Source organism: Chrysemys picta, chromosome 2, assembly GCF_011386835.1.
Source record: "Chrysemys picta bellii isolate R12L10 chromosome 2, ASM1138683v2, whole genome shotgun sequence".
In the NCBI taxonomy this organism is placed as follows: domain Eukaryota; kingdom Metazoa; phylum Chordata; order Testudines; family Emydidae; genus Chrysemys; species Chrysemys picta.
The window spans coordinates 1,256,491-1,282,159 of NC_088792.1; the positions used below are offsets into that span (position 1 = coordinate 1,256,491).

Here is a 25,669-nt window from a genome sequence, read left to right on the forward strand (position 1 = left end):
ATTTTGTCAGAAGAAGTGATCCGGGCACTGCCTGCTGCTGCCGCCTCCCTACCCCAGACGCCTTCTGGGAGCGGGAACTAAGACACCCTGGCTCTCCCTGCTCCAACCTGTGCTGCTCTTTTCCCACCGTGGCGGAGACGTGCTCTGTGCTGGGGTGCTTGAGAAAATGGACCGTCCGTAGGGTTGGTCAACCAGAGGTTACGGATGAATAACTGACCGAGAACCACAACAAGTAGGAGGGGATGGGATGTGGAGAGAGTCCCATGTTGGGTCTACTCTTCCCCCACCCCCAAATCCCTCTGTTAAAGGAGCCCAGGGGGCAGGCGTTACGTGAATCATAGAATATCAGGGTTGGAAGGGACCTCAGGAGGTATCTAGTCCAACCCCCTGCTCAAAGCAGGACCAATTCCCAACGAAATCATCCCAGCCAGGGCTTTGTCAAGCCTGACCTTAAAAACCTCTTAGGAAGGAGATTCCACCACCTCCCTAGGGAACCCATTCCAGTGCTTCACTACCCTCCTAGTGAAAAAGTTGTTCCTAATATCCAACCGAAACCTCCCCCACTGCAACTTGAGACCATTACTCCTTGTTCTGTCTCTGTTACCACTGAGAACAGTCTAGATCCATCCTCTTTGTAACCCCCTTTCAGGTAGTTGAAAGCAGCTATCAAATCTCCCCTCATTCTTCTCTTCTGCAGAAGAAACAATCCCAGTTCCTTCAGCCTCTCCTCATAAGTCATGTGCTCCAGCCCCCTAATCATTTTTGTTGCCCTCCGCTGGACTCTTTCCAATTTTTCCACAAAACTTTTCATGAACTTTTCATGATCCAACCATTTCACGTCAATTTTTGACTTACAGACACCGCGTGAAGGGCGTTGGTTTGGGCCAAGTAAGCGACTGAAGGGAAAATGCAACAGAGAGTCCTGTGGCACCTTTAAGACTAACAGACGTATTGGAGCATAAGCTTTCGTGGGTGAATGAAAGCTTATGCTCCAATACATCTGTTAGTCTTAAAGATGCCACAGGACTCTGTTGCTTTTTACAGATCCAGACTAACACGGCTACCCCTCTGATACCTGTGGGGGAAATGGCAGCCAAAGGGACTGGCCGGAGCGACGGTGAAACGATGGGTGCGTTGGTCCAGGAGACCAAAATCCCACATGGGGGAAAGGAGAACAAGGGGGGTTTCTATAGGGCTTAAGTGGTGTCTAGGCCTTGTCTGGCTCTGTAACGGGTTGTGCTCACCACCGTGGTGCCTCCTGCTGGTTGCTCCGGGAATTCGCTCTGTCCCTCAGCAGGGCGCCCTCCTCTTGTGGCATCTCACTCTCCGTCGCTGCTTCTCCACCGTCTCCGCTGTCTGTGGGGACCCGCGTCGCTCCCGGACTGCGGCGTCCTCTTCAGGGCACGGCCCTCCGGCTGCGCCCCAACTCCGTTGTCTCCCCCCTTCCGGGTGAACTGCAGCCCCTAGTCCAGCCCCTCGCTCAGGGGCAAACTGCAGTCCTTTGGCTGTCCACATCCCTCGGTGGCCAGTGGGGCAAAGGGGGGGGGCAATCCAGGGACCCTATAACTGGCAGCTGCTCACACCTCTCCTTCCCCTCTGCCGCTACCTGCTTTCCCTGGGCCACTTCCCCATAGCCCCAGCACCGCCTCGGACCCTGTATCAAGGCCTCAGTCCGGGAGCCAGCCAGGCTGGAGCTCCACTTGCTCCTCTGCCCCTGCCCCGCACTGCTCTGTCCCAGGAACTTCTCTCTATGGGGCAGCCAGGCCTCCTCCCTCAAGCTCCAGGGAGAGTCAGAGCCCCTTGCTGCCCTGCAGCCCTTCTTATAGGACCCAGCCTGGCCCTGATTGGCTGCTTCTAAGCCTTCCTCTGGTTGGCTGGGTTCTGCACAGCCACTCCAAGGGCTGCTATTAACCCTCTGCCAGCCAGTGAGGGGCAGCTGCCCCGTCACAGGCTTCTTTGCACAGGGTGAATTTCACCCCTCACTAAATCATATTTTCAGGACCCTTCTTTTCTAGCTGGTGCTGAGAGACAGGGTCCACTAGTTAAAGTTTCTGAGATAATTTGCTAGGAAGCAGCTTGTTCCCATCTCCCTTGGGAAAGGAATTTCCTCTGATCCCAGCTCAGGATACCCCACAAATGCCTTCAAAGTTATTAACCCAGCTCAACTGAGGACGAGTCAGCAAGGGGTGACGCTCCTCTTGATAGATACTGCCCCTGCTAAAGGAGTTTTGGCTGCTAGAATCTCATCTGTGACTCGGGGATGGCGATAAACCAGGCAGGAGCTGTTCGTCTGGACCTGCCAGATTTATAAAGGGGGTGGCTAGTTCTTTACTAATATTGTTATTTTGTTGCCTATTGACTCATTTATTTGTAACTTCCTTTTGGGCTGTTTGGACAGAATTCTTCACTGACCTCTTCTGCATGACGGTCCTAGCGATAGATAGCCAATGAATCAGTGTGTGTGGTGGGCATTTTGCAAATGTATTTTCATGTAAAATTACTCGTTTGTCATTGGTTATTGGGCTCCAATCCTGGGCTTTCTGATGTCAAATGGGAAAATTCCCCTTGGCTCCAGCACAGGTCAGGACAGGGCCCACTGATGGTATTTACAATTCTTATGCAAAAATCTTCCCCTCTGACTATTCTTATTGTGATCGTAGGGTCATTGTGCTGAAAGGTTGTGTAGCCTAGAGCAGTGGTTCTCAAACATATTTGATTGGGCCCCCCCTTCTTTGTGTCTGTGGTTGTTTGTGCCTTCCCCTCGCCCCTCTCCCCAAGTACATATATCGCTACCCAGCTCCGGAGGTGGAGCGGAAGGCAGCGGGTGCCGGCCGGGCGCCCGGCTCTGACGGCGGTGCGGAGGGCAGCGGGTGCCGGCCGGGCACCCGGCTCTGACGGCGGAGCCGAGGGCAGCGGGTGCCGGCCGGGCGCCCGGCTCTGACGGCGGAGCCGAGGGCAGCGGGTGCCGGCCGGGCGCCCGGCTCTGACGGCGGAGCCGAGGGCAGCGGGTGCCGGCCGGGCGCCCGGCTCTGACGGCGGAGCCGAGGGCAGCGGGTGCCGGCCGGGCGCCCGGCTCTGACGGCAGCACAGCGTCAGCAGCAGCACGGAAGTAAGTGTGTCAATGTGAAAAGTGACTTTTCACAGCAGACTTAGTGCCCCATTAGCACCCTTACTTCTGTGCTGCTGCCGCTGCCCTGGGGCTGACAGACGAGCCCCACCACCTCCAGGTGAGGGGTGGGGGTGGGGGGCAAGGAGAGCCCAAGTCCAGGCTGCTTCCCGGGGAAGGATTGGGGAGGGGGGAGAGCCCGAGCCTGGGTGGCCCCCCACCTCCCGGGCATGCACGGCCCTTCTGCACAAGCCCCAGCCACCGGGCGCTGTCAGCCCCAGCTCACAGCTTGCACCTCCCTCGGGCGGCCCGCCCCATAGCGTGAGAACTGCTGCCTTGCCTTTGGGAACGCCTGGAATCCAGGGCACCTGAGCGCTAATCCTGGCTCTTAATCTCTCGGCCTCAGTTCCTCCATCTGTAAAATGGGGATAATAGTACGTCCTGCACCTACCTCACAGGGGTGTTGTGAGGGTCGCTAATCACCGGCTGTTTGAACAGTGCTGGGAAGACGCTGTCGAGTGTGTGGCAGGAAGATTAAGTATTATTATTACCGTGGCCTAGGGACTGCTCTTCACTGGGCCTGGATGTGTAAGCATTTCTCCAGAGCCGCCCTTCGATTGCCGTAGAGCAAGGTCCACATGTATTTATATTTTCATTCTTTTTTCTAATCTAGAAACTAATAAAAGGTTAGAAACGAAACAAGCCCCCTCTGGTTTGGCACCGTTTGTCCTGGGCCCATTGCTGCTCATTGCTCGCGTTTCCAGTACTGGAGCGGGATCTCCCCCACCCCCCCGCACTCGTTCTGTTGTGTTACTAGGTACAGAGGCAACAGTGACAAGGCAGGAATTGTCAGCTCCCTCTTCTTTCCTCTTTGGCCAATTAGTGCTTCATTTGCATTATTTCACCACCAAAGCAAGTCTCCTTCCCCTGCCTCGGCTCCTATTAACTCCCCTAGCACCAGGTAGCCCTTTTATAGAAGCTTTGTTCCCAGCATGCCTTTCTGGAGCTGGCAGTTCAAACTCACCTGAGCCATAACGTGCCCTTTCCCCAGATAGCAGCTGCCGGCTCGTCTGTCCCTCTCCTGGCTGGTAAGGAAGTACCTGTTGTGTTCGCCCTTCCTTGGGGTTGGGTTTTTCACATGCACCACCCGTCACTGGCGTCAGATTTCCAAAAGCACTCGGCACCTAAACAAGGGGACACATTTTCCAGAGTGCCCTGTACCCCGTTTCTGAGCTGTTCTGAAAATCCCGACCTCCCTGCTCTGGGATGGCGCGTTCTCACATCCAGTCTTAAGATCTCTCCTGTTAATGATTTTTCAAAAGCACGGGATTGCCTCTGCTGCAGTGATTCGTTTGCTGTGGTGCTGGATTGAATATTACTTAGATTTGCTTTAGACCAGTGGTTCTCAACCCGCGGGCTGCTTGTGGCCCAATCACACACAGCTACAGCCCATGTGTCATCCTCAGGGCCAGACAGGTGCTATGTATATGGTGTGGATGTGGCCCACATAACACAGAGAGCTGCATGTGCGGCCCACCATGGTAAATAGCTTGAGAACCGCTGCTTTAGGCCAGTGGCTCTCAACTGTTCCAGATGACTGCCCCCCTTTCAGGAGTCTGGTTTGTCTTGTGCACCCCCAAGTTTCACCTCACTTAAAATCTACCTGCTTACAAAATCAGACCTAAAAATACAGAAGTGTCACAGGACGCTATTATTGAAATATTGCTGACTTTCTCTTTTGTACCATGTAATTATAAAATCAATCAATTGGAATATGAATATTGTACTTACATTTCAGTGCATAGTGTAGAGAGCAGTATAAACAAGTCATTGTCTGAAGTTTACTTTGTACTGACTTCACTAGTGTTTTTTACGTAGCCTGTTGTAAAACTAGGCAAATCTCTAGCTCACCTGACGTACCCCCGGAAGATCTCTGCGTCCCCCCAGAGGGTACACATCCCCCTGGTTGAGAACCACTGCTTTAGACCATAGAGAAAGCAGTTAAATATTTCATATGGGCCAAGTGATCCCATAGTAGCTGTTTTTACAGGGTTGTCCTCCCCGTCCCTACCCAAACGTTTTGTGTATCTTGTCTTTGCAAAGCAGCACTGCAGGGAAGAAGTGAAGGCAGTGTCTCCGGAAGTAGCCATCATTCATTTCAACCTAGGTTCTCATCTAGCGCCCCTCCCTGGGGCAGCCGGAGCCCTTGGTCACTGTGTGTAGGACCTTACTCCCCGGTCAGTCCCAGCAGGTCACTTGAAGCGTAAGGTGCTATTCAGTGTGCGGGTGGGCAGGCCTGGGACCCAGGCACGGCTGCGGGAGGTAAGGCCCTGGGGTATTTCAGTCCTGCCTGTTTCTTTTCCCCTATACGGGAAGTATTTATTTGATGAATGGCTACGTTCTGTATGTGCCAGAAGCACCCAAAAACAGTTCTGATCGCAGACCAGCTATGTTAAAGTCTGAAAATTAATAGACTCTTTAGATTTCAGGCTGAATATTTTTTCTCTTAAAGATCAGTTGTATCGAATTCAAAGCAGGGTAAAATTCCCACCTTCACACAGGACTCATACAACGCTTATGTGCTCCTTAAGTAGCACCTGCTTCAATGCTCCATTGACCTAGTCTGGGTCACGGTGATGCTTTCCCCCGAGGGAGCAAGGGTAACGCACGCTAGAGACGAAACGGGAACTCGAGGGGAGAAACACCGAATGGTGCAGGGGTGTTTCTTGTGTGAATTACTGTAACTTTAATAAAGAACCCAATATACACCTACAAATCACTTCCTTTGCTCAAAATGCAGCCTCATCCCTGCTCCAGTCCAGTTGAAATGATCTTTCTCTGAGTCCGTATTATTCTTTGCTGTGTCCTCAGGACTTACGTATAAGTGCCAGGTGCACTTATAAGAACACGTATAGCGTGGAAATAGTACTTGTGCATTTATAAGTAAAAGTACAAGTGCAATGCAAGTTCTTTTAATTTCCGTATTCACTGCAACTGTCTGTTCAATATATGGACATTAACCAAAATAATATAAGCTCATAGTGGAAGAGAAAGAAAAAGGGCAACCACTGAAATTTGATTCATAAGAACGGCCGTACTGGGTCAGCCCAAGGGTCCATCCAGTCCAGTGTCCTGTCTGCCGACAGTGGCCAATGCCAGGTGCCCCGGAGGGAATGAACAGAACAGGCAAATCACCAGGTGATCCATCCCACTCCTGCCCCAGAGGCAGCCGCACAAACTCTTGTCCCCCCGCCCCCAGCTCAGCGGAGGCAGGGAACACGGGCAGGGGGATGGGGCACCCTGACATCAGGAGGCTCCCGGGAGCAGCTTGGCCAGGAGCAGCTCTGGGGGTGAGAAGGGACAGGGACAGGGGCGGTTGCAGGGGGGGAAGGGACAGGACACCCCTGCTCCAGAAGTGCCCCCTCAGCAAGGTGCACCCCGGGTGGACGTGGGGGGCTGGTGGTTAAATGAAGCGGGTGAGGCCTGGAGGCCACGGAAGGGGAAAGGGGAACAGTCCCAGGAGACCAGCACGCTATGGCCTGAGATTTACCATCCGCCCAAGGAGCAGGAAGGCTCAAGGGAGCTAAGGTGGGTCCTAGAGTCACTCGGGAAGGGGGAACAATCAGGCTTCGCAACCTTGGGGTTGGAGGCTCTTGGAGAGGCCTTAAGTCCTGAGGTGTCACATCACCTCCGTGGGGAGTCTGAGGGTAGGGGAGGGGGCACGCGAGGCTGGGGGATGCTCAGGGGAGGGGGTGTGCGTGGGGGTTGGGACGGCAGGTGGAGCCAGCGGAGAGACCCAGCCCCAAACATTGGTGGAGCCGGGACCCCCCAGGCCCTGATTTTGCTGGAGCCCGGGCACCAGGGGCCCATACAACTTGCCGCCCCTGAGTAACCATGAGCAGAGCTGTGCTTGCCAGATTGTCTCCTGGGGTCTCGTTTTCTGAGAACTGATTTGAGAAAACAACTCTGGTAAATCAGCTCCAAGCTGTTTTCCTGTCAGTGGAGTCCACTGACCAAGTAACGGCCTCCTACAGCCCGTGGGCGTGACCCCATATAGAAAGTGAAAGGGAAACAGTTTAACTGTGTCAGATAGAATCTGAAACCATGTAAACATCTGACTTTTCCGTGAAAGCCCCACGGCTGCGGTGGACGGCGTACAGGCTGCAGGGACCAGCGGACTCTGAAGGAAGAATACACGTTGGGTCTCCGAGCTGAATCAGCAGCCCCAAGGTACAGTGTTCTCTGTGGGTTTGAAACTTGGGTACAACATTTGACAGAAGGATTGTGACAGCAGTGACTGCATTGAAAATTCTCATCGGTTGTTTGTTAATAGCAATTGGTGTTTTTACAGCCTTAAAGTCCTGGGCACTTCACACTCTGGCCAAGATGGTCAAAAGTGACTCGTGGGGCCGGGGCCCAGCTTGACCCAGCTCAGTGGAGCCTGACTCCCAGAATGTGCTGAGCCCCCACCCCGGAAATCAGGCCCCTTTAAGTGTCTCCAGTTGGGCACCTGAAAACTGAGGCACCCACAGTCACTAGCCACTTCTGAACATCGTGGGCTACAAATAGAAGAACTTGGTCCCCACCCCAGATGGATCCAGTCTGAGTTTAGAACGATGTGACCAATACGGGTACCCAACCATAGGGAGGGAGGGGGCACGGCAGGAGGAAGGATACAGCCATACAGACGCCTGCACATCTTGGGGACTTAAATAATAAAAAGAGAACGCAGCGAGCCAGAGCTACAGAGCGAGCGCGAGAGGTGAACCTAAGGCAGCAGGTTACAGGGGGACAATACATTGAACACGCGGGTTTCACTCAGCACCATAACAAGGGCGAGGCTAGTGATGCACTTGCCTCGTGCACACAAAGCGGGGGGTGGGAGTGGAGTGGGGGTGGGGGGGGAGGGCGCAGAAAGTGGTGGAGAGAAAAAAAAAAAAGCTGCAGGCATGGAGTTATTTATAACCCAGGTGATTCCCCCCCCCTCCCCCCGGCCCCGATTTGCTCCCCCGCCCCTTCCCTAGCCCCGGAGGAGCAGAGAGCAGTAGCGTAGCTAGGGGGGTTCAGAGGAGCGAAGGGGCTGGCTCCTCGGCCATCGCGCCCCATGCGGCCCCAACATCGCCGCCGCGGCCGCCTCCTGCAGCAGCTCAGGGCTCGGCGGCCGAGCGCTCCACAGCTGGCGAGATCCCCTCTCCCCGGCAGCTCCCTGCTTCCGGGCCGAGGGAGGCAGGAAGCTGCCGGGGAGAGGGGATCTCGCCAGCTGCTGCCCGCCCCACTGCTCCACTCCCCCAGCCCCCAGGAGAAGCAAGCAGCGCCCGCCCACCCCCCGCCCCTCCAAGGGGAGGCGCAGCGTGGCCGGAGGAGCCTGGGGGGGGCGCGGAGCGGCTGGAGGAGGAGCCAAGGGGGGCGTGGCCGGAGGAGCCTGGGGGGGGCGCGGAGCGGCTGGAGGAGGAGCCAAGGGGGGCGTGGCCGGAGGAGCCTGGGGGGGGCGCGGAGCGGCTGGAGGAGGAACCAAGGGGGGCGTGGCCAGAGGAGGAGCCGGGGGGGCACCATTTTTATGGTTGCTCCCCCTGCACTCAGAAGCTGGCTATGCCACTGGCAGAGAGTCCCTGTCTTTCCCCTGCAGCAACTGCTGCCGCAGGGTCCTAGTGCCCCCCATCTCCACTGCCAGGGCAGAGTGACTCTGAGCCTGCCCTTCCCCCTCCGACCCTTCCCTTTTCCAATAAAAAGAACAGGAGGACTTGTGGCATCTTAGAGACTAACACATTTGTTAGAGCATAAGCTTTCGTGGACTACAGCCCACGATATGCATCCGAGGAAGTGGGCTGTAGTCCACGAAAGCTTATGCTCTAATAAATGTGTTAGTCTCTAAGGTGCCACAAGTTCTCCTGTTCTTTTTGCGGATACAGACTAACATGGCTGCTACTCTGAAACCGTTCATTTTCCAATGGGACCCTCCAGCAGCACAGGGGCCGCCCCCCACCCGCAGTCACCGCTCCTGCCCCATGCTGGGCAGCCCCATCCCTCACCCCCGGTGAAGCTACAGTCAGGGGCGGGCAACAGCAGGGGAGGAGGCGCACGCAGCGCCCCCCGGCACTAGGGTGACCAGATGTCGCGATTTTATAGGGACAGTTCCAATTTTTGGAGCTTCTTACATAGGCACCTATTACCCCCCCCCACCCCCGTCCCGATTTTTCACACTTGCTGTCTGGTCACCCTACCCAGCACCCACCACGGGGGAGGCGAGGGAGATTCCTGGACCTGAGAGGGGCCCTAGGAGCACATGCAGTGACAGTGGTGGGGGTGAATGTGCTGCTGGGGGGATGGGAAAGGGGGGCTCCTCCCTCAGAACTTGCTGCTGCCAGCAGGGAAAGGCCTTGGGGGGAGTCCTCCTCTCTGGCCTCTGTCCCGGAGCAGCCTGCCTGCACCCCAAACTCATCCCCTGCCCTGCCTCACCCCAGAGCCCACACCCCCAGTCAGAGCTTTCACCCCCCACTGCACCCTCAACCCTCTGCCTGAGCCCCTCCAGCACCCCAAACACCTTATCCCCAGTTCCAGCCAGAACCCTCATCCCCCCATCCCAAACCTCTGCCCCAGCCCTGAGCCCCTCCCACACCCCAAACCTCCCACTCCCAGCCCCAGCTAGATCCCTCACCCCCACACTCCTACTCTCGCCCTGAGCCCCTCCCACACTCCAAACCCCTCATCTGCAGCCACAACCCACAGCCCTCACCCCTGCACCCCTGCCCTCTGCACCTCTCCCATCCCCAAACTCCCTCCCAGAGTCTGCACCCCAATCCCCTGCCCCAGCCTAGGGCCTGCACCCCAGACCTCCTCCCTCACCCAAACTTCCTCCCAGAGCCTTGGGCGGGTGGAGGGGCAGAGTTTGGGCGGGGCGTGTTCTGGGCACCACCAAAATTTCTACAAACCTGCCACCCCTGATCCTGCCCTGCAGACCCGAACTCCCAGCATTCTCAGGACACACGTTGATCCCTAGTGGCCACTGCTGATATCCAGCACCTCCCGCCTCCCTTACCCTGTGAGTCCCTCTCGGGATTGGAACTGGACTGGAACCAAAGACCATCTTGGAAGCAACATTACCAGCCCAACCAGTCAAAAATCATGAGTTAGACCCCCCCAAAATCACAGGCTCTACCGCCGTCCCTTCATTCATTCTTCGGCAGCAATTCGGCGGCAGGCCCTTCCCTCTGAGAGGGACTGAGGGACCCGCTGCCAAATTGCTGGCCCTGGGGGAGGGCACAATTTTATATTCTTGCCTCGGGTGCAAAAAAACCTAGTTACGACTCTGTTCACTCAGTGGCTCTGATTTCCTGTCGCCCGGCACTTTGTGAAGTGAATTACACCAGTGCACACTGGGGGGTGAAGCACTTTCATTCCACTGGCCAGTGCTTTACATCCCCTTTGTGTTGGGGTGAGTGACACGGTGCAGGGCAATGGGGCTCAGGCCCACAGAGCTTGGATTGGACGTGGTAACAGAGCAGAAGTCAGTGAGGGGAACTGAGGAGGAGAGAATGCGCCTGGAGAGGAAGCAGAGGGAGGTGACTTTCGCAGCAGCATTGGTGCCAGACTGGAGGGGAAGGAAGTGAGTCAGGGAAGCTGCAGATTTTGATACACTAGTTGGGAGATGGACAAAGGACCAGGTTCAAAGGTGCCCTATAATATACAGTCACTCGGATAAAACCCCCACCCCAGAGAGCTCCTGGGCCCCCTCTCCAAGACCCCAGCACAGGGGGGTATCGGGGGTGTTCTGGGGAGCGCCAGGGGTTGGAGGAGACATGACAGAGACGTTCTTACATCTCTGCAATGGCCCAGAGGAACCACTGGAGCAGGGCACAAGTTAAGGCAGCCCTGAGGGTATGAGCTACCCCCCTGCACCAGCCCCTGGCACTGGGCACACTGGTCTGTGTGCGTGGGCTGTAGATAGCACAGGCAGGGGAAGGCTGTGCCTCCCCAAACTGTCCTGCATGGCCAGTCCCACTCTCCGCCCCGACTTGGGGTGGCTCGTGCTGCCCAGTGCTGGGAGAACCCCCCGTTGGGGCTGTGTGGCCCAGGGCTACAGAGGAGGGGAGGACCATGTGCTGCCCGCCTGTGCTCCGGGGTTGGGGGGCCGCACGGGGCCCTAGGTGGAAGGGGTGGGCCGGGGCAGCCTCCCTGAGCCTGTGGTTCACCCACCGCCCATGTCTGTGTGTGTCTCTGAAGTCTGGCTACGGTGTTTGATCAAAGAATTCATGGTATTGACAATTGTCATTGGAAGTTTAACTCGCTGTGATTACCGCACTCTCCATTGAAGCAGGATAGTTCTCTCTCACCATTCAGTTTGGAGACAATGATAGTTTGAGAACAATGGATTTCTCGAGGTCTTTGTTTCTTGAGGAAAGTAACCTCCTTCTCCAGGCCGGGGTTTCGGGTAGGAATGCAGGAATAGGCCCAAGTTTCTCCAAGGATTTTGTCCAGGAAGGACGTGGTTAAAGAGGATTCCCAAGTGTTAGACGTAGGCTAAGGTGATTCACTCTGATAGAAGTGAGCACGTCCCACGTCGTCGTCAGAACTCAAGGCAGTTTCTTCATGGCAGGAGCATTGATTTTTGGTACCCTGGTTGCTATGGTTACTGCTTTGCTTTAACAACAAGGAGTCTGGTGGCACCTTAAAGACTAACAGATTTATTTGGGCATAAGCTTTCGTGAGTAAAAACCTCACTTCTTCGGATGCATAGAGTTAGTCTTTAAGGTGCCACCAGACTCCTTGTTGTTTTTGTAGATACAGACTAACACGGCTACCCCCTGATACTTGACACCATGCTTTGCTTTGGCTGTGTAGATCCAATCTTTACATGTGTGTTGTTTCCCATTGAAGTGCAGAGGGAGAGGTGGGTCCTACCCAAAACGGGTCAGGTGCGAATGTTGTCACCATTCTGTTGGATACTTGCACATTTTGAGGGAGCAACCGGGCTGGTGATGCATCTTTCTGAAGACAGGTCAGAAGGAGGAGAACTATTTGTATGTGTCCAGGAGAGGGCGATGTAGACTCATGAAAGCCCGTCTTTAAGCCTTTTCTTAACTTCCTGACTTGTAAACAGAATCTATTTAAAGTCTTCGTAGGTCTGTTCCGATAATTCTCACAAAGTTCGACATGGTTATAACCGTCTTTTCACATTCTGTGCTATGTCGGTTCAGCTCTCTCAAAGTTTTTCTTTAATTCTGGAGTTTGACATTTCTTCTTCATCATTTTAATAATTTTTCTTTCAAAGGGGAATTTATCTATTGCAGCTTCACATACAGGAATTTTATTCCCAACATTTTGATTCTCTACTTAATCATTTTCCCTAATTCTTAATTAAGTTCAACATTCTACTCCAAATAATCTCACATCATCTTAGCTACTGTATATTTTGTTCTGGATAACTCTACCTTTACTAGAGAAGTACGAGCAAGTGGGGATTGCTACAAGGACTGTTATGTTGGTAAGGAGCTGGCTAAAGTGGAGACAACAAGTTGCGCTGAAAGGGGAACTCTTTGGCTGGAGGCAGGTTACTAGTGGAGATCCTCAAAGATTTTATTTAGTACTTTCATTAATGATCTTGGCCCAAAAAGCAGGAGTTTGCTAATGAAATTTCCAGATGACACACAGTTGGAAAGACAAGGCAGATGTCCAATAAAACATATTATTTCATCCACCTCATCTCTTATATCCTCGGACCAACACGGCTACAACAACACTGCATACAAAGTTGGAAGGCATTGTGGATTCAGAGGAGAACAGGAATATCACACAGAATCAGATAACCTGGAGGACTGGAGTGATAGAAGTGGAATAAGCAACAAAGAGTCCTGTGGCCCTTATAGACTAATAGACGTATTGGAGCATAAGCTTTCGTGGGTGAATACCCACTTCGTCAGACGCATGTTTGAAATGGAATAATATTTACATAGTGCACGGCAATGCATTTAAGGTTATTACCAAGAATTTCTGCTATAAGCGGAGGGTCCATCAGCTGGAAATGACAAAGAAAGAGAAAGACCTAGCTGTACTAGCTGATCACAGAAGGACTATGTGCCACCAGTGTGATGACGCTATGAAAAAGGCAAATGTAATCCTAGACGTATTGAGTGAGGCATTTCCTGTAGAGATAGGGGAGTATTAATGCAAGGTACTGGTAAGACCTCATCTAGAATACAGTACAATGTGCAATTCTCGTCAGAGATGTTCAAGGAAGGTGAATTCACACTGGGATGGGTGCAGAGAAGGCTGCTGGATCGTGGGGGGAACGAAGGGCCTCTCTTACAAGGAGACTGGAAGCGCTTGGCTTGTGTAGTCTAGTAAAACAAAGGCTGGGAGGGGTTGGGACTGGTCTCTATAAAACACCAGCAGGGTGAGCAACAGAGTGCCGGGATTCAGACAAGGGCAGTCAGGAGCAAGGGTCAGATCAGGGTCAAACCTGAGGCAGAGAGGAGCGGAGGAGTTTGTAGTCAGGTTCCAGGACGGGGCTGATACCGAGGGTCAGAGTCCAAGTCAGGCTTGGGGGTTCGGGTCAGGAGGTGACGTCCTTGTCAAGCCAAGGTCAAAGCCAGGCGTTGAAGAGTAGGAACGGTCATGGCAGCTACGGGAGATCCTCACAGCTGCCTGGACACTTCCTGGTGCACCACTTGGGTTTATATAGGGCAGGGAGCCAATCAAGAGCCAGGAGGCTTCTGCCTGACAGACCCATGGAGGCGGGACGTCCCATGGTCTGTGATCACAAAGGGTCGGGGTAGTCGAGTGCAAGTTGGTTGTAGCTGCATGGAGATGTTGGCTGCGTTGCAGGCCTGTGTTTGAGACCCCCAGGTCTTACAGAGGGAGGGTGAAGAGCTATTTAAGCCAAATGATGATGTTGGTACAAGAACAAATGGCCATGAACTGGCCATGAGTAAATTCAGGTTGGAAAGTGGGTTTTTCTAACCCTCAGTGGAGTGAGGTTGAGGCTGTGGAACAGACGTCCAATAGGAACAGTGGGGGCAGACGGACTAGTTTTAAGAAGGCGCTTGGTAAGTTTATGAATGGGACGATATGACGGGGCTGCCTACGATATCAGAAGACTGGACTCAAGCCAGGAGGTTCCTTCCAGTCCTGTGTTCTATTATCCCCCAAACAAACCACAGCTTAATACCAACTAATGATACTTTTCTTAATACTCATATACAAGGCTATGATTTTTAGTAAAGGTCACGGACAGGTCAAGGGCAATAAAAAAAAGTCACGACCAGTGACCTGTCCGTGACTTTTACTAAAAATACCCCTCCCTAAATCTTAGGTGCTGGGGGAGGAGGGGTGCTCCAGCGGAGGCTGCTGCTGGGGGGGTGTGTGCTCCGGCAGTCACTGCTGCTTCTTGGGGTGGGGGGGCCCATGACCCCACTGCTGCTGCTGCTCCGGGTGGGGGGCGGCCCGGGGCCCTGCCACTGCTGCTCCTGGACCGCTGCTCCGTGGCAGCGCCCGGGATCAGTTGCCTGGGGCCGCTGGAGCAGTGGCCGGTGTGGCTGGCCCCGGGGGCATACAGGTGCTGGGGCAGCCCTGGGGGCAGAAGTCCCGGAGGTCCTGGGAAGTCACAGAATCCGTTACTTCCATGACCTCCATGAAAGACTCGCAGACTTACTCATGTGTAAGCTAACAATCACATGTTCATCCTGCTAACTACAAATCAGTGACAATTCCTAATACTAGACAAATGTCCTAAATCATTTGAAATCTCTCAGCTACAATTGTGGAGTACGATATTGGGGATACAAATTGTATGGCAGGCCATGAATGCTCACAAAATTGGGGTTGGGGTGCAGGAGGGGATGTCTCTTCTCTGACTCCTACATGTGGAGCGGCCCCTGACCCTCGGAGTGGGGCCATGCGGCTGCTTCCAGGAGCTGTGTGGTGTGGCCCCCGACCCGACGCCCCAGCTGGAGCGGCCCCCAACCCGGCACCCTGGCTGGAGCGCCAGAGTGGGGCAAGCCCCTGTCCCCGCTCCCCAGTGGGAGCTCACAGGCCGGCTTAAAACGGCTCGGCCCACGGGCCGTAGTTTGCCCACCTCTGCTTTAGAGGCATGCTCTGGCTTGTGTTAAGGAAGAGCTGTTGCCTGTGTCTTCTTAACCATTGGGCAGCAGGTATTTGTGGCTTCCTGGGCTGCAGCTTAGCACCTATCAGGACATCCAGCTTGCTGGCATGTCACAGCATTCGTTCAACACGTCTGGGATCGCACATGAGAGCTGCAAAATACAACAGGTGTTTTGCTTTGCGGCTCCCATCTCTCTAAATTGCATCAAATTATAACTATTTCCCATTCTTGTTAAAAGGAACAATTCCTTTGAAACATAACATTTAGAATTCATAATCTGAGGTGAGAAAAGGGAGAGGTAAATCTGAGTGACTTTCTTCCTCTCCTCTCCCCTGTGGAGACTAGAAGATACGTCTTTCTTTTACAGCCAGGGCAATGTTCAGAAAGAACTTTGAAGACTGAAGCCAGTGACTCGATTCTAAATCTGCTCCCCAGAAACGTAAGTGTAACCCAGTTATTTCTTGCAGGTCAGACAGAGGGGAGAGCGTCTGGGTGTGGAACAATGGCCGGGTCAGATGACACCATTGAGATGCCGGCTCTGGGCCGCCCGTTCCAGCTGGGGATGCTGTACGACTGCCGCAAAGACTCGCTCATCACAGGTAACTGTCACCCCGGGGGGAGCCCGGGGCCCAACTTAGTGTTTCAGAGAAAAGAAGCATTTGGCACCTGTTTATTTGAGGAACATTTGGGTTTGGGATTTGAGTTGGGGGAAAAATAGAGGGCATCCAAACCTGCCCGGGTACTGCCGACCCTCCTTACAGCCCTGGCTGCACTAGGAGAAACGAGAAAATCCCCATCCGCTCCCCTGCCACTGCAGTATCTCTGCAACACCCCCCGCCCCCCACACCGCACTGCAGTCCGCCTAGGAAAGGGGGACAGTGCCCCCGAGCTGGCTCATCCCCCCCATTTCCACATGGGAGGGATGAGGTCCAGGTGAGAAGGTTCCTCTCTACACACAGATCTTCAGGGCATGATGGGACCCATTAGAAGGACAAACTTCAGCTATTCACACCCATCACAGTGTCCTACATTAACTGTCCCCACCCCAGAAAAGGCCTGGGCATCGCTGTGCAGAGCTCAGTGAAAACACCCGTTCTGGGTCCAGTCGCTGCCCAAACAGTAAACGGTGCCAGGGTGCCCGAGGAACGGGATGGAAAATGCCACCAGAGCTATTCCAATGGCGTTATAGAGATAACCCTTCTGCCAGGGGACATGGACAGCAACCAGGGCCGGATTCAATATCCAGGGGTTCCCTTTCAACAGTACAACACAGAACCGGCTCAAGCTCCGACCCAATAACCCGGGACAATTATACACACACACCCCTGGGCGCCTGGAAGAGGCTGTCCTTCCCCACTCCCACGCACAGAGTCTGAGTGCAAAAAATAAATTTTGAATGAAAGAAGGGAAGTCACCGGACATTAATTTGGGAAAACGATGCAGGCAGGATTCATAAACCTTAAACCAGGAGCAAACCCCCCACCCCCCACCCCAGAGTGCATTGGGCAGGGTCTTTGCCTCAGGTTCCAAAAGTTCCTTCAACGTGCCTGTCCCTTCTCCCTCCACCACACCCCACTCACAGGGGTTGTCCTTGGTCAGTGAAGAGCCAGACTTCAGAGGTGCATCTGGGTGAGTTCACCTCCCATCCTGCGGTTGGGGGGAAGAAAAGGCACCTTGCTCGCTCTGCCATCCTAGCGCTTGCTCTGGAGTCACTGCTCTGCCAGCTGCTCCGTCGCCTGCTCCCCAGCCTCGCTGCCCCACCGGCTGCCCACTCACTGCTCCGCTGGCTGCCCTGCCACCGATGCCCACCATCCCCTTCTGCTGCCACCTGCTTCTCTACTGTGACCTCTGTAGGTCAGTCTCTCGAGGTTCCACCCAGCGCCCAGTGACTGTCAGCTCTTAGTGCGGGAGCTGCATTGCTGAACCAGGCTGGGCAGAAATGCTGTCCCACAACAGGTGAGTGCAGATCTAGTGATCACCTAACAAACAAAAGATTCCTAGTAGAGTGTTAATTAGCTCTAGCTTTGAACAGTGGCAAGGGGCAGGTTGAACCATGCCTAGGACTCTCAGGCAGAGCCCACCCCTCCCAGCAGAGACACCTGACCCCCACCCCCTCTTACTTTCACAGGGGTTTGGCACCCAAAACCCCTGCTTGGCGAGTTCAGTTCAGTTGAGGACGACCCCCTCAGACAGGCCAGGCTAAGCACAGATCTGCTGCCCTTTACTCCTACAATCAGGAGAACAACATTTCATTCCCCTGCATTCAACACAAAGTGATTCTAACCCAACGCAAGCCAGAGCTGATCCCTTTGGCAGCACGGCTCTGTCTGCTGGATACCTGGGCAGAGTGGGTGTGTTCATGTCAATACAGTCTGGCCCTGAAGCCTTTCCCCATCCCCAGCTAGCTGTCGGGGGGAGCTCATTCAAACCCTGCTTACATATAAATCAATGGGCCACCCTCCCCTGGAACGTGTGTTCAGTGCCGGCCATCCCATCACAAAGAGGATCTAACAGAAACCGAGGGGGTTTGGACAGTGGTGATGAGAGTGACTAGAGGCCTGGGGAGAATTTCACAGGAAGAGAGATCGACAAAACAAAATATTTCATATGGAGAGAAGAATAAAGGGAAATGCTCCAGGGATACAGAAGAATGGGCTAGAGAAGGGAAATACGCAGGACCTATTTACTCTCTCATAGTACAAGAACAAGGGGACACTATGAAATTAAAATACAACTGATTTAAACAACAAAAGGACAGACGTAAAGCAATGTGATCAGCATGATGAACTCTCTGCCCCTCGATATCACTGAATCCCAGAAATGTCGGGCTGGACGGGACTTGGAGAGGTTCTAGTCCAGCTATCGGTGCTGAGGTAGGACTAAGTGCACCTTGACCATCCCTGACAGGTGTTTGTCTCACTTGTTCTTCAAACCCTCCAGTGATGGGGATTCCACAACCTCCCTTGGAGCCTGTTCCAGAGCTGAACTACTCCCATAGTTAGAAAGTTTCCCTATTATCGAACTTCAATCTCCCTTGCTGCAGATTAAGCCGATTACTTTGTCCTTCCTTCAGCAGACATGGAGAACAACTGATCACTGTCCTCTTTATAGCAGCCCTTAACATATCTGAAGTCTACAAGGAGTCTGGTGGCACGTTAAAGACTAACCGATTTATTTGGGCATAAGCTTTCGTGGGTAAAAAACCTTCAGATGCATCTGAAGAAGTGAGGTTTTTTACCCACGAAAGCTTATGCCCAAATAAATTGGTTAGTCTTTAAGGTGCCACCAGACTCCTTGTTGTTTTTGTGGCTACAGACTAACACGGCTACCCCCGATACATATCTGAAGACTGTTATCAGGTCCCCTCTCAGTCTCCTTTTCTTAAGACTAAACATACCTGTTTTTTTAACCTATCCTCAAAGGTCATGTTTTCTAAACCATTTATCATTTTTGTTGCTCTCCTCTGGACTCTCCAATTTGTCCACATCTTTACTGACGTGCGACACCCAAAACTGGACACAATACTCCAGCAGAAGCCTCACCAGTGCCGAGACGAGTGGGACGACTACATCCCATGTCTTACATATGACATTCCTGTTAACACCCCCCAGAATGACATTAGCCTTTTGTGTAACTGCATCCCACTGTGGGCTCCTATTCACTTTGTGATCCACTATAAACCCAGTTCCTTTTTCACAGTACTACTGTCTAGCCAGTTATTCCCCATCTTGTATTTGTGCATTTGATTTTTCCCTCCTAAGTGTAGTACTTTGCATTTTTCTTTATTGAATTTCATCTTTATAAACTGGAGAATTGATCTGAAATCAACAAGGTCATTTTGAGTTTTAATCTTGTCCTGCAAAGTGCTTGCAGCCCCTCCTAGCTTGGTGTCATCTGGTAATTGTATAAGTGTGCTCTCCACCCCATCATCCAAGTCATGGATGAAAATACTGATTAGCACCAGACTCAGGACAGACCCCTCTGCAGGACCCCACTACACACCTATCCTATCTATCAGGATAGTTTGCAATTGTGCCTTTAATATTGTGTCTTTGAGAAACTACCAGCTCTCCTGAACTCCTCTTTTTCCTCAGATTTTCTTCCTAGGGGACCTTACTTACCAGTTCTCTGAGTTTGATGAAGTCTGTTTTTTCTCTTGAAGTCCACTGTCTTATTCTCCTCCTCTCACTCTTTCCTTTCCTTAAAATAATAAAATCTATCACTTTATGAACACTTTCACCCAAATTGCCTTTTACCTTCAGATTTGTGACCAATTCCTCCCTTTTAGTCAGAATCAAGTCTAAAATGGCTGCCCCCTTGTTACTTCCTCCACCTTCTGAAATAAGAAGTTGTCCCTAACACATTCCAACAACTTACTGGACACTTTGTGTTTTGTGGTATTACTTTTACAACAGACGTCTGGGTAGCTGAAGTCCCTTATTACTACCAGGTCTTGTGGTATGGATATTTCTGTTATATGCTCTCGAAATGCCTCATGCGTCTCTTCCTCCTGATTTGATGGTCTATAGAAGACCCCTACCATAACATCACCCCTATTTTCCCCGCCCACTTTTATCTTTACCCAGAATTTCAACTGGGTCAGCCTCTCACCTCCTGGACCACAGCATATGTGTAAATACTCTTGATGTATAGTGCAACCCCCTCTCCCTTTTCTGCTGCCTTTCTGTCCTGAACACGCTATGCACCAATATTCTAGTCATGAGATTTTATCCAACCAAATCGCAGTGATGCCAATTAAACACTAAATTAGCTTATGTACTAAGACTTTCAGTTCTTCCTGTCTATTCCCCATACACCAGTGGCGGGCAAACTTTTTGGCCTGAGGGCTGCATCGGGCTTCGTAAATTGTATGAAGGGCTGGTTAGGGGCAGGGGTCATGGCCCAGCGCCCACCTCCTATCTGCCCGCCCCGGGACTCCTGCCCCATCCAACCCCCCCATCCCCTGACTTCCCCTGAAACCCCTGCCCCTGACTGCCCCCTGCCGCCCCATCCAACCCCCACTCTTTCCTGACTGCCCCCCGGGACCCCTGCCCCCATTCAACTCCCCTGTTTCCCCCCCGACTCCTATCCACACCCCCGCCCCCTGACCACCACCCCGAACTCCCCTGCCCTCTATCCAACCCCCCCTGCTCCATGCCCCCTTACCACGCTACCTGGAGCACCGGTGGCTGTCGGCACTACAGCCGTGCCACCCCGCTCGAGCTGGGCCACGCTGCCGCCACCGCCACCACCACCACCACGCAGCACAGAGCATTGCGCCGGCGGCGGAGCCAGTGAGCTGAGGCTGTGGGGGAGGGGGTACAGCAGGGGAGGGGCCGGGGACTAGCCAGGAGCTCGGGGGCCGGGCAGGACGGTCCTGCAGGCTGGATGTGGCCCACGGGCCGTAGTTTGCCCACCTCTGCCATACACCTGGCATTTGTGTATAGACAAGTAAGATATTGAGCAGATTCCCCCTCTGTTATCCCGCTTGTTGCTCCTATGACCCGACTGTACATTTTCCATTCCCCCTCCCCCACACCCCAGCAACATCTCGCCCTCTGTGAAGGTCACTTTTTTGATACTTACCTGTGATCTTTTGTCACCTGCCCCTTTGATCGTAATTTAAAGCCCTACTCGCGAGGTTGGCCAGTCAGTGCTCGAAGATGCTGCGCCCCTTCTTGGTCGGCTGTACCCCATCTCTTCCCAGCAGATTTCCTTCCCGAAACAGCCTCCCAGGGTTTAGGAAGCCAAAGTCCGCCATTTGACACCACCCGCACAGCTGTGCATCATCTCCAGGGTTACGTCCCTGCCTGGGCCCTTAACCTCAGCCAGGAGGAAGGACAAGAACACAACATGGAACTGTGACTCCTTCACCCTCACTCCCAGAGCCCAGGAGTCACTGCGCAGGGTCAGACTGGCAGTATCGTTAGTGCCCATGTAGATGTGCAGTGTGCGGCAGTGGCCAGATGGATGGACGAGCCTTGGCAACCTTTCCATAACACCTGGGATGTGGCTCCAGGCAGGCAGCACAACTCCTGGACATCAGGTCAGGTCAGCAGATGGAGGCTCCCATCCCTCTCAGCAGGGAGCCCAGACCACTGCCACCTACGTCCCCTCCTGGTGGGTGTGGGGGCCGTGAGCCTCCCAGCCTTGGGAGCAGGTGGCTCCTCTCCCTCAGCCATTGGGGTCTGCTCCTCTCCTCCTGTGGCCAGTACAGCACGTGCCAGTTCTTGACCTCGACAGATGGAGGAGCGGGGTGGGGTGGAGCACAGCCTACTGTCTAAGGTGGCCAGCAGCCAGTCTCCTTTCTGCAGAGCAGCCGGGTCTCCTTCCTCTTCTGGTGCCTCTGTAGTCATCCCTACTCAGCTAGCGTCCTCCATCCCGGCTGTCTCCATGTGCATCCTGGTGATGAAGTCCTCACGCTCCTGGATGCTACACAGATGAGCCACCTCCTCCCGCAGCTCTTACCTGCTCCCTGAGGGACTCCTCAGACAGACGCCTCTCACACCAGCTGGTTCCCCGGCCTGGCTGTTTTCAGCAGGGACATGCAGGCTGCATTCCCAGCAAGTGAAGATGAGGATCTGGGTAGAAGCCTCCAGTCAGGATGGCTGTCTGGCCAGGGCCCCCACAGATGCAGGCAGATTAAGAACTAGCAGTGGTGTTGGCAATGCACCATTGCCGGTTCTTCCTTGTGCAGTGCCTTCAAGTTAAAGAAAAACCCGACCTCCCTGCCTTCCTTCCCTGGCAAACTCAGCCGGCTACTCCCTTAGTCTCCCAGCTGCCTTCGTCTCACCAGCCTTGTGTCCGGAGGCCAGGATTAGACATTTAGAGGGACTGGAAGTTTATATAGGTAACAGGAATACGGGGATTATAACAATGAAAAGAAAGTGCAGGAAGGGATATAAAACCTCATGCTTAAGATTTAAGCCAATCTCCAACTATTGGAGATCAATGAGACCTGCATGAGGGCAGATTTTCCAACAATACAGTAGGTTTCTTGTGCCTTCCTGTGAAGGATCTGGTGCTGGCTACGCTCAGAGACAGAATACTGGGCTAGATGGATCACGGATCAGGTCAAGCGTGGCAATTCCTAGCTTCTTAAATCCAATAAACCAGATGTTTCTAATGAAGTGACATTTCAATCCTAACTACAGCACTTGCTGCCTGGAGCAGTGTACTCCTGAAGGGGAGTGAACTCAGTCACTCTGGAGAGGGATTTTTAAAAAAAATCAGAGAAGATCACGTCTTCCAAAGTCCTGTAAGAAGCTGGGGGAAGGGAAGGTTGTTAGGGGCGTAGTTCAGCCTTGACTTGGCCTGTTTGTACGTTACCAGGTCAGTTTACTTGATGTCCTTCACTCGTTATTTTTCAATCTCAGAAATGAGACACAATTAAACCATGGATAGACTCTGTCCTGTGCATCTATCAGTTACGTTACCATGTGTTTGTCTCTACTATTCCAGGGATCACGCTGTGGGGCCTGGAACAGCTTCTCAAGGATGTAAACACAAAACCACAACCCTGGACTAACTATGAGATCATCGCATCTGACACCATTGAAGACAAGGCCAGTGCCCTCAATGTCACAGCCTCGCTGAAGGCCAGTTTCCTTGGGGGGTTGATTGAAGTAAGTGGATCTGCCAAATACTTAAATGACACCAAAAAATCCAAACAACAGGCCAGAGTTACTCTCCAGTACTCTGCCACAACAAAGTTTGAGCACCTAACTATGAGCCATTTAGGACCAAAGAATGTCTCTTATCCTGCTGTATTTGACCAAGGCACGGCCACCCATGTGGTCACGGCTGTGTTGTACGGGGCTCAGGCTTTCTTCGTGTTTGATCGGGAAGTTTCTTCTTCTGAGAATGTACGTGAGATAGAGGGAAAGCTCCAGATTGCAATTAAAAAGATACCCCTGTTTTCCGTAGAAGGGGAAGGAGCTGTCAAAATGGATGACAAGGAAAAATTAAATGCTGAAAATTTTAACTGCAAGTTCCATGGTGATTTTGCTCTTGAGAGAAATCCAACTAATTTCCAAGATGCCATGAAAATTTATTCCACCCTCCCCAAGCTGCTGGGTGCCAGCGGGGAGAAGGCCGTACCAGTGAGAGTCTGGCTGTACCCGCTGACCAAGCTGGATTCCAGAGCTGCTCGGCTGGTGCGTGAGATCAGCTTAACACTGATTTCTGATGCTCAGACTGCTATGGAGGAACTGGCAGAACTAAACATGCGATGCAATGACATGGTGAAGAATCCGATCGCCACAAGCTTCCCCGAAATCAAGCGGAAAATCGAGCAATTCAGAGATCTGTGTAAGCAACACAGACAGACTTTCCAGAAACAGCTAGCAGGACTCTTACCGTTAATCCGTGGAGGTGGAGAAGAGGAAGGGGCCCTGGTGGATATTTTATCATGTAAAAACCAGTCACCGTTCAATACCCAGCGACTCAGTGAATTTCTGGATACAAAGGAGAAAGAGATGGATTATGTGAATTCCTACCTTAGGATCCTAAGCAATGTAGGAGTTGTGTCGTCCCAGAGTGAACTACGTGAAATAGTACTCGACCCTGAGCTTGACTTCATCGTCTCCTTTACATTCACCTCACTGCGTGAAGAGGAGCCATATTTATCAGATTTAAAACAATGGCTTCAGACCCAGTTTATAAAGGAAACTCATGATCCTGCATCAGCCAGTTCTGTCGCTGAGAAACCAAAATCCAAAGTGTGGTTTGAGGAAAAAGAAATATATCAAAAAGCTCGAAAATCTGCAAAGTCCCTTTCACATTTTGTCAGGGTCAACAAATCTAACGGGAAGACTCGGTTCATTGTGGCGTCTGTTCCAGACAAGGACAATCCAGGCACTGCCATTTACCTGTATGAGGATGGAGATCTGGTCAGCACCAACTTTGAGCCTCCATCAAAGCCTCTTCGTCCCCTGATGGATGGAATCAGACATGACCGTGTGCAGCTCACGTTTAAGCCAGCAGCCTATGGCAGGGCTGCGATATCCGGCTATCGGGCAGAGTACAGAATTGCAGGGCAGGAGAACTGGACGGCTGTGACTGTAAATAACACACAAGTGACATTCACAGTAACAGGGCTACGTGCAAACACCGAGTACCAGTTCCGATACGCTGCAGTGAGCAAACCAGGGCTCAGCGAGAGCAGCGACGTGAGTGATCCTGTGAAGACTCTCCCTACCAGCCCTCCTGGGAAGCCTGTAACAGCTACTGTAGATTCATCAGCCATCGCGCTCACCTGGGAGAGTCCAACTGTGGTTGGAGAAGGAGTCATTATAAGTGAGTATAAGGTGGAATATAAAGAGGAGTCCAGAGATATGAGTCATGAAGGGAAAGACGAATGGATAGACCAAAGAACAGAAGAGAAAACCGAGTTCTGTAACGTTTATGCGCTGAGGCCTGAGACGCCCTACAGATTCCGAGTGTCGGCTGTGTGTGCGGACGGAGCTGTGAGTGACCCAAGCGAGGAGATTTCCATTTCAACAGTGAAGGTAGGAGAAACATAAATAAATCTAAAGTCTCCCCCTAAACTTTCCTTTCCATTAGACAAATGAGCATTAGCGAGTAGTCTCCATTAGACACAGATGGGATCTTTCTCAATGACTCTGATCCCCAGGGCACTTTGGGAAGACAGAGTCCACAGATAATGACTATTGTAGTAAAACTCATCTGTGGGAGTAGTCTGAAATATCGTGGGCGCATAATGTAGGATATGACTTTATTCAAACTGGGTCTGGAGATAACCGATAAAACCAAGATAGAGTCGGGCACCTGCAGTGACTGGATGATGCCGGGAACACGTAAGTGTCTATGGTTATTTCACCTCTGGGTCACCTGTCCAGACCTGTCTCATTTTAGAGCCTCATGTCTGTTCCAGGGGCAGACTGGCCTGGGATGACAATGGTCCTGGCTTATCTGCCCCTGTGACGAAGTGGGAATGTTCTTAATCTTTTCTCTGAATACTGTGTGCGTGCCTCAGTTTCCCCTATATATTGCTTCAGTATTAGAGATCCCTAGAGGGTAAGTATGAGTACCATCTGCACAGAGAATGACAGACACTCTGTAACCTAGCAACCCCTGCAAGGTATTGGGAACAAAGAGATCAGGTTTTGCCCAAGAAAGAGACAAAGGATAGGACGGGCTATCAGGTGAGGGGCTGTTCAGGGGGTCTGAAGCCAGGCAGTTGGAAGAGGTCAGTCTCCTGTTTGGGGACTCAGAAGAGGGAGTCCAGGGCACCAGGCTCTGGATCATCTCAAGATGGACTTTGCTGAAAGTTCCTGATTTCTGTGCTAGCAAGCTCTGTTCTACACTGTGTCCTGTCGACTAATAAACCTTCTGTTTTACACGCTGGCTGAGAGTGACGGCTGACTGCAAAGTTGGGTGCCTGGCCCTTTGGGGGCATATAAGGCTTCCCCAGGTGTCCCATCCAGGTAGAATCACTGCAGGGA

The 25,669-nt window shown here is 52.6% G+C and overlaps 1 protein-coding gene across 3 annotated transcripts in view; it reads left to right on the top strand.

Annotated features, from left to right (window-relative positions):
• Positions 1 to 47: 47 nt before the first annotated feature.
• LOC101935999 (uncharacterized) overlaps positions 48 to 25,669 on the top strand; it is a 93,423-nt gene continuing 67,801 nt past the window's right edge. For 2 of the 3 annotated variants that reach the window (XM_065586429.1, XM_065586427.1), the window contains exons 1-3: positions 48 to 7,336; positions 15,671 to 15,802; positions 22,665 to 24,712. In XM_065586429.1, the coding sequence (XP_065442501.1) occupies positions 15,706 to 15,802; positions 22,665 to 24,712 (2,145 nt within the window). In that variant the 5' untranslated portion in view covers positions 48 to 7,336; positions 15,671 to 15,705. Of the gene's footprint in view, positions 7,337 to 8,971; positions 15,803 to 17,057; positions 17,160 to 22,664; positions 24,713 to 25,669 lie in introns of those variants that run through there. The other variant, XM_065586428.1, reaches the window with a different exon arrangement.